The following is an 8,779-nucleotide window of genomic DNA, read 5'->3' as shown; positions in this document are numbered from 1 at the left end:
GATTCACGCAGGACGTGCGAAATAAGGGGCTTTGGTTGCAGGACGACAGGGGCGAGGACGAGGAGAGGTGACTGACATGACAGCGGAATTATAAATTATATTTTAGTTTTTGAAAGCAATCAGACATTTTAAAGGGCTGTGGTGGAATAATGATAGTAGACGATTAATTCCAGTAGGAGGCAGTACTGCAAATTAGAGGAGCTCCAAAGACAAGGAGTGCTGTCGTTGCGTGGTTCTATTCGCCTCCGCAGTCAGTTAAGAACCAGAGCAGCAAAATGGCACTTGAAAAACTCAGGAAAGAAGAAACTCTCAAAATGAGGAAGAAATTTATTGGGTATGTAAAAGGGACACTGACGGGTATCGTGTGACTTTCTTGATACTTTCTGGTTGACACATTGTGCACGAAAGTTACTGACGTTGAGTAATTTCTTTGATCGCAGGCAGTCATGTAAACTGTTTTATTCGGATGACCCTGTTAAAATAGTGAAAGCAAGAGGCCAATATCTATTTGACGAAAACGGCCAGCGCTATCTGGACTGCATCAGCAACGTTCATCATGGTAAAACATTAATCACTGTGCCAGTATATAGTTAATGTATTACCCTCCGCCTGTCTACTAATGGCAGAGCGTGTTTATGCGTTAATAACATACTGTATGATTTCTTTTGTAGTGGGCCACTGTCACCCCAGCATTACTGCAGCTGCAGCAGCACAAATGGACCTTCTGAACACCAATTCACGATTCCTGCACGACAACATAGTCTTGTATGCAGACCGCCTGGCTGCCACCCTGCCTGAGAAACTGTGTGTGTTCTACTTTGTTAACTCAGGGTAATTTTTACTGTTCACACACAGACACGGAATAGTATTCCTGAAGGTACCGTTCCAGTAATGTTACATCCTTTCTTCTGACAGTTCAGAGGCTAATGATCTTGCCCTACGCCTGGCACAGCAGTACACCCAGCATGACGACGTCCTTGTGCTTGACCAGTAAGTATTTTGTTCTCCTGCAACATATTCACCTTCAGACAATACACTCGGTTATCAATTACAATGAACTCTCCCTTTATACTAGTGCATACCATGGGCATCTAATGTCCCTCATCGACATTAGTCCATACAAGTTCCGGAAACTGGCAGGCCAGAAAGAATGGGTTCATGTGGTGTGTAAATATATACTACCATCATCACACAAACTGCTGACCAATAGTGGACTCCTGTCTATGAAAGAATGTGTTTCATCCTCCTAGGCACCGTTACCAGACACCTACAGAGGCATATACAGAGAGGATCACCCCAACCCTGGCCAAGCATACGCTGATACAGTAAAAGACCTAATAGAGGAGGTGCACGGGAAAGGTCGTAAGGTACACTTTAACACAGTTTTATGGAGCATGTTAAGAGCACTGATAATATATAATGGTATAATAAACATGAAAAAAATGCATGCCATTTTATATTACTTATTTACTACATTTTCTATACAGATCTCGGCCTTCTTTGCTGAATCATTGCCAAGTGTTGGAGGACAGATCATTTTGCCCCAAGGATACTCAACTAAAGTTGCAGAGTGAGTGGTGACTCCTTTTCAGGTTCTGCTTTTGCTCAGCCACATGAACGTTAGTGTCAACATGGTGCATCTCCCACAGATACGTGCACTCAGCTGGTGGAGTGTTTGTGGCAGACGAGGTGCAGACAGGCTTTGGCCGTGTGGGAAGTCATTTCTGGGCGTTCCAGCTGCAAGGAGAGGGTTTCTGTCCCGACATAGTGACCATGGGTAAACCAATGGGCAATGGGCATCCCCTGGCTTGTGTGGCAACCACAGTAGAAATAGCTGGAGCTTTCACAGCCAATGGAGTGGAGTACTTCAATACGGTGACTATACGGTAGTATAACACATTATGAAGGAATTCTTCAAGTTGCTTTCTACAGCTGGAGAGACAGTCAGGGGGCCTTTTTGTCATAAGGAATACAAAGTTCAGTTAATTCGCAGTATAATGTGACATCATAGTAAGACCTTGTTTTATTACTAAACTGATCTGGGTCACACAGAGATGGTGTCTTTTTAGGTCAAAAGTAAAGAATGATTAAAAAAAAGACAATTTTCTGCTTCTAAGCAAAATCATATTTATATTGAAATCTCTTTCAACCCGTTAAGCATGCATGTATAAAATGAAATGAATTGTTTTTCCTCTAACTTTGTGCAGTTCGGTGGGAATCCAGTGTCCTGTGCAATTGGCCTGGCATTGCTTGATGTGATAGAGGACGAGGATCTAAGAGGAAATGCCAAAAGGGTGGGAGCACATCTTAAAGATTTGCTCACAAAGATACAAACACAACATAAAATGATTGGTGAGGTCAGGTAAGACTAATGCACTCAGGCATTAAAACTCATTAAGACCAATGCTATTCTATTCTCAAGAGTCCATGGCATTTATTCAGATTTGAATAACAAATAAAAACAATGAAAAACAGACTCCTACATGCTATCGATACATCCAAACCGGTGTCTTCACTGATCTTAGCTGACAAGACCGCACTTAGGTCAGTTTGAATGTGTACAGTGCTTAATCAACATCTCTCTGGTGGAACAACTATTAGAATTGGCTGAACTCAATTTTCATGGTGGCTTGAGAGTTGTGTGGATATGCAGGGCATCTGAGAGACTTATGTAATTAACACTGGAGACACCATTAGGTTGGGAAATAAGGCCCATGTGTAAAAGTGCACGTGACTTTTTGAGTATGAAAATGTACGACTGACATAAAAGAAGTCTAGTGAAAAGAGCCCATAAAAGGCAGTTGCTTTTACTTAGCCAAGAGTGTAGATTCCTTTCATTAGAATACCAAGCTCAACTAAAACAGGGAAAAATATATAAACACAGCAGTAACTTACGTAAATTAAGAGTATGTTTATATATTTAAAATGTCTCACAACAAACAAGCTATATACATATAAATTAAGCAGAAACTTTTTTTTGGTAGATCACTCTTCCCTCAATATTTAATTACATAGGAAGATGCTCCAAAATGTATTAAAATCATCTGTTGCATTATTCAAATGTTACCTGATTCAATGTTGATGTGGGTCAAAGGGTATGAGTCCACCTCATAGCTCTATGATGCTTTTATATTATGCATTTGTTCACAGAGGTGTGGGACTGTTTGTGGGTCTCGAGCTGGTTACCGACAGGGAGCATAAGACTCCTGCCACAGAAGCAGCAGCACGTGTGGTGAAGAGGTACCGAACATAAGCGCAATACTGACGACCTACAACTTGATTTTCTTGTATTCAGTCTCTGCCGCGTAGCGTTTGTTGATGTGACTCCATGTCCCTTTTACATTAGGTTGAAAGAGGAGGATAAAATCTGTGTCAGTACAGATGGCCCCTGGGAAAACATCGTGAAGTTTAAACCTCCTATGTGTTTCAGTATGGAGGACGCAGAGCTGGTGGTACAATGTATTGACCGCATCCTCACAGGTTAGTTCTCCAGACACATTAGCCTACAGCTGTTACTACAGGATCGTTCCCAGGTATGCAGAACACTTAATGGGAGTTTGACCACTGAAATATCTATATAGACTTCATATCACACATTTGTAATCCAAGTGTAGAATAACTTTCAATGTTCTTGTTCTCACAGACATGGAAGCCAGTGACAGTTAAATCGGAAAAGGAAGACATCTAAGGTTTGTTAAACCTGTAGAAAAACTTTTAATTGCATCAGACATCGTCAGATGGTCACATTCATAAAGTCCAGAGGTAGAGATGTGAATGTCTATACTTGAGGTTCCAGGAGATCAAACAAGTTCATTTCACTTAGAACATGTTGCCGTCCTCGGTCAGCTCAACACTGTGGTAACTGTATTTGATATTGATTAATCAAAGTCTGATTCATAATTACCATCAGTACATTTTCATATCAACGCTCAACTATAAAAGTGGGGGCAGGTAATTTTAAAAAGGATGCCAGCCGTCTACAGCCATCACTGATCATTTTCTCCTCCGCAGGTATCCAGGGCCATTTTAAGGCATAACTTCAGTAGAATGAGGTGTATGCAGTCACATAACTGATGAAACACAGCCAATTGGAAGAGTTGCCAGCTAGAGGACATTGTTGCCACCTGAAAGACAGTCCATTGTGCAAGATGCTAATGTAACACTAATAAAGTCCCACAAATGTTTTATCAAGAAACTAATAAACATATCTTCTCTTTAAATCCTGACTCCACTCTTCCTCACAGCAGCAATATGTGAATTAGTCCCAACTTACAACACTGATCAGCAACATGTTCTCAAGAGACAGTTGAGGTGAGCACTTACCAGACCACTATCTTTACCTCTTGGTCACATTCTTAAAAATGCTCATGTACTGCAGTTTCACATCTATTGGGGTGGGCATTAACACTCAGCCAGTTATCCTACAGGCAGTGCAGCCCTCTCCCACAGGCATCCGTAGAGGTGTTAACATTACTCAAGACAAAACAAGCAAGCCATTTAACAGTACAAAACATTTAACATTAACTTTACAAATAATAACAAAAGGATCCATGTGTAATATAAACCAAAAGTTTATTTCTATCAATTTGCCCAAGACACTAGAGGAATGAGTTTCCAGTGAGAGAGGGAGTACCCTCTTACATTAACAGGCTTGCGTTCAGTTGAATAACACTAGTATAGCCACTTAAAATTGCAGACATGATGGGGGAAGAATCTCCTTAAAAGCCAAAAGAAAAAAAGAAAAAAAAGATGCTGGTTGTCTTCGTCTACTAGGCGATCTGCAAACATTCACTTAACACTCTTACAATGAACCTTTGATTAGTTTAAATCCCTTATTTTGCCTCACCCCACATCTGAAGCCATGCAACTTGCATCCAACATTCAGCACGGGAGAAAATAACTAAAGATCTAGAAACACCAAAAAAAGAAAGAAAAGAAAAAAAAAGAAAATTGTTTTATTTGTGAGCTTTAAAAGCTCTTGCTCCTGCTCATCTGTAAATCCAGTAGACATGTAAAAATACAACCATACAATACATTAGATTCAAAAGGTACCAAAAAGTACAGTAAAAATAACACTTCCATCACTGGAAATGTAAATGGACACAAAACAATATAAAATAAAAAGTGGAAAAGTGACATTTGCTTCCCCAGTTCCTCACTTGATCTGTACATATGGAGCATGAGTCCAAATTTCTGCCAACTCCAAAGGAAAAGCCAGAGCCCATGTTGGTTGTGGTCAGACCATGGATCTCTTTTTCTTATTTACTTTAGACCTTAAGAGAAAAACACGGTGCTTAACGTTACTGAGAATAAACCAAATAAGGCATGCAGTTACACACAGACAGACAGGTGCATGAATGAGTTTGACAGGTCAGTGAATGGACAGACACTTTTTTTGGGGGGGGGGGGGGGGGCACGACCGCTAACTATTACACCTAGCACCCGGGTGAAAGGTGAAACAGTCCTTATTCCTGTTCTCAACCACCACCAACTCAACCCTTATTGATCAAGTAGTAGAGATGCATCTTAAGATGGCTGACAGGTGGAATGAATCCATCTTTAATGATCACAGACCCCACAACACAGCCTACCCTAACCCCACCACAATGCTTGAATGGATTTAGAGTAGATGGAGATCTTTGGGGTCAAAAAGGCACCAATGGTTACAGCTATGTTCTCATACTACCACGGATGATGCAAAAATGCATACCTGCACTACGTGTGATCAGTATGGCTTGTAGCTACTCTGGTGGCCTCCACGTCTTGGAGTTTTCCCATAGCTTGTATTGCCCTGGTCTGGAGGACAAGAGAAAAAGGGACTGAGTTCTTCTGTACAACAAGGAGGACCAAGAAAATAAAGTTTCTCTCATTCTTTTTTCTTTCCCGGGGGGCACTTATCGCTTACTGTAATCGTAGCCACCCCCATAGCCGTAATAACCAGCAGAGTAGTCATAGTTGCCGTAGCCGCCATATCCGTAGCCTTGCTGTCCGTAGCCATAGTTCTGGTTGTATCCCTGGTTCCAGTAGTTGTTGTAACCTTGATTCCAGTTCTGGCCCTGGCCTAGAAACAACAGGTGAGGCCTTTGTCACAACTCTCCAGCACATAGGACCCAGGTAGTTAATTGGCACAAATTTAAAGTCTACGTTGGAGTATAGCTTAAGAAAGATTTTGCTGGTATACACACAAAAGAAAGGTGCTTACCTCCACGGCCCCTGCCGCGTCCTCCGTATCCACGGGCGCCATACTGCTGCTGCACGTAGACCTCTTTGGGCTGGGCTATTTTAATTTCACACTGAAACACCACACAAGAGCACATTATGTTGCGGCATGGCTTTTGCTAAATTTGTAAACTGAATACATCATACCACATTTCACCGGTATGCAGAATGTGTGGTATGTCCTTACCTTGCTTCCACCAACATTGTGGTATTTCTTCTCCATGACCTTCTTGACAGGAGTCTCTTCTTTATATGTGATAAATACGAATCCCCTCCTCTTTTCCGTCTTTGGATCTTGTGGAAGCTCAATGGTCTCGACCTACACAAGAGAAAAAACTTTATGGCAACCAATAGCATAAGCATTCCATTCCTTAATAAACTGACAAATGTGTTTACTTCCGTACCTCTCCAAAGGTCCCAAAGTACTCCTGAATGACCTCCTTTGAAGTGTCAGGGTTAAGGCCCCCTACAAAGATTTTCTTGACTGGATCTTTTTTCATGGCCATGGCCTTCTTGGGGTCGATCACTCGCCCATCTAGCCTATGCTCCTTCTGTTCAAGAACCTTTTTTAAAAAAAAAAAAAAGGAGGGAGGAAAACATTTAAACGTGCCCAGCTTGTAAACACAGAGTTACTTTGGCTCCAACATAATTTCTTCCAAGCTTACCTTTTCAACACCGACTGCCTCTTTGAAGAGAATGAAGCCGAAGCCTCTTGACCGGCCTGTCTGCTGGTCCATCTTTATGGTGCAGTCTGTCACCTCACCAAATTTAGTGAAGTAATCTTTAAGATCCTTCTTGCTCGTTTCCCAGCTGAGGCCACCAACAAACATTTTCCTGGGCACACAGAGATGGGGGACATGTTTAGCGTCACAGGCAGACCCGCTACTCTAACTTTACAGGCCCAGTCGGGGTGTAAATGTACACACTGTTCTAGAACATCTGTTGACCCTATGACGTAGAGGGGGCGGCTACAGACTATGTAGCTTAAAGCTAATTTAGAGCAATAATTCAACAAAATGGAAATCGTTTCGATGCGACCACTGCAGACACCCCATATCGACGGTTTGTCGTGAGCTAACACGCTAGTTTTGATCCCTGCTGAAACGCCCATCCCCCCCTCCGCTCTGCATATGGCGCCAACAAAGGCCGGTTGAACAAAGAAACATGGCAAACCGCGGGCGCTTACTACAAATGTCGATTTCGCAAAATAAACGTCACACATTTTTACTCACCCTGCATCCTCCTCGCCTTTGCTGGCGTCGATCTGGCCGCCCTCCGTCCCACCGTTTTGCGAGTTGCCGTCGGCGTCGGCTTCAGCGTCGGGCCCTGCGCCCTCCTCCTGCTGTTGCTGCTGCTCCTGCTGCTGCTGCTCGCATTCATTCACGGCGCTCTCGTCCTTCCCCTCCTCGGTGTGGTCGGCTCCGTTAAAATCATCGTCGACTTCGTGGCCGTTTTCCGATGTTTCCATATACTGCTGCTCTGTCTCTGTCTCAGACATGTTGCACTATTATACCTAAGCCCCCGAAAAAAAGAAAATGACATTCATAAAACGAAATATAGGCGGTTATATAACCCCTCCTTGCCGTACATGCTTCGCCATTAACTCGGTGCCAGTCCATGCATTTCCCACCATTTTGGCCGACAGGATCGCGTCCCATACATTTAGCTACATTCATTCGAATTTGTTGCAGAGTGTCAGCAAATAGCAACTCTGTAGCGTTTCTTTACACAACACAGTAACCACTCGGCATCTATAGTATACTTGTGGTGAGGCCGAAGATTAGAAAAAGCCTAACCATCTGCATCACGCTGATAAACCAAGTCTGGACTGAACAACTCAAATTCGCAGTTACGTAACGCAAAGGCCGTGCAAGCCGCACTATACGCCTTATGATTTCTAGTAATTAAATAGATTACATCTAGCAGAAGAACAAGCAAAAGGCTACGACAATCTGAATACTTACGTGACAATTTAATGAAAATATCAAGGCTAAAGAAGTAGGAAAACCTGCTTACTGGTCACACAACCGGAGAGCTCTCTTCAAGATGGATTCTCCCACACGACGACAACTCGTGGTTGGTTTTCTAGAACCGGCAGAAAAAAACGCCATTTCTGTGGAGAAGCCGTCTGATTGGATGATCGCCGCTGTCACTCACGATTCCGACCAATTACATGCACGTACCTTTCTTTCCACAGAAGATGTTCACGCCCTCACCACACAGGAAGGAACTCCGAGTACCCTTTCTGCGTCTAATGAAAAAGAGTTGCTTACTGCTCGGCAATTAAAAACATATGATGGTTTGCGACTGTTGCGTTAATCGGTGTGTCAAAGCGTTACTCATCTGCTTTTCATTCTGAATCTGACAAATGCACTCAAAGGCAACAGTAGTCCGGTCCAGGGTCGTGAAACTGAACGGCGTCCTGCTTATGTGGAAACTGTTCAAAATGTAGATCTTGGCATCTCAGTATGAACATTAGTGAAGGATAAACTCAAGGAGCTGCCATCAAGCTTTGTATGTGTACATGGACAGCTATGCTTTAAAGGTGACTTTCTTTCAA

The 8,779-nt window shown here is 42.7% G+C and overlaps 2 protein-coding genes across 2 annotated transcripts; one reads left to right on the top strand and one right to left on the bottom strand.

Moving 5' to 3' along the window:
• The first annotated feature begins 266 nt into the window (after positions 1-266).
• phykpl (5-phosphohydroxy-L-lysine phospho-lyase) lies at positions 267-4,400 on the top strand. Its single transcript, XM_079229180.1, has 13 exons — positions 267-334; positions 441-559; positions 672-831; positions 916-990; positions 1,076-1,163; positions 1,251-1,367; positions 1,488-1,570; positions 1,650-1,875; positions 2,208-2,362; positions 3,151-3,240; positions 3,347-3,480; positions 3,644-3,689; positions 4,012-4,400. Exons 1-12 carry the CDS (start codon positions 276-278, stop codon positions 3,664-3,666), a joined length of 1,329 nt encoding a protein of 442 aa, XP_079085306.1. The 5' UTR covers positions 267-275; the 3' UTR covers positions 3,667-3,689; positions 4,012-4,400.
• Positions 4,401-4,547: 147 nt separating this feature from the next.
• On the bottom strand, positions 4,548-8,330 carry hnrnpaba (heterogeneous nuclear ribonucleoprotein A/Ba; the record flags this gene model as incomplete). Its single annotated transcript, XM_079229181.1, is given in 10 exon segments — positions 4,548-5,273; positions 5,711-5,796; positions 5,906-6,061; positions 6,203-6,293; positions 6,407-6,538; positions 6,624-6,782; positions 6,885-7,053; positions 7,452-7,722; positions 7,725-7,732; positions 8,236-8,330. Coding segments are annotated over 9 exon segments (1,152 nt in total). The 3' UTR covers positions 4,548-5,273; positions 5,711-5,725.
• Between the last annotated feature and the right edge of the window lie 449 nt (positions 8,331-8,779).

Source organism: Taurulus bubalis (assembly GCF_910589615.1).
Source record: "Taurulus bubalis genome assembly, chromosome: 13".
Taxonomy (NCBI): domain Eukaryota; kingdom Metazoa; phylum Chordata; class Actinopteri; order Perciformes; family Cottidae; genus Taurulus; species Taurulus bubalis.
This window is presented reverse-complemented; position numbering and strand designations above follow the sequence as displayed.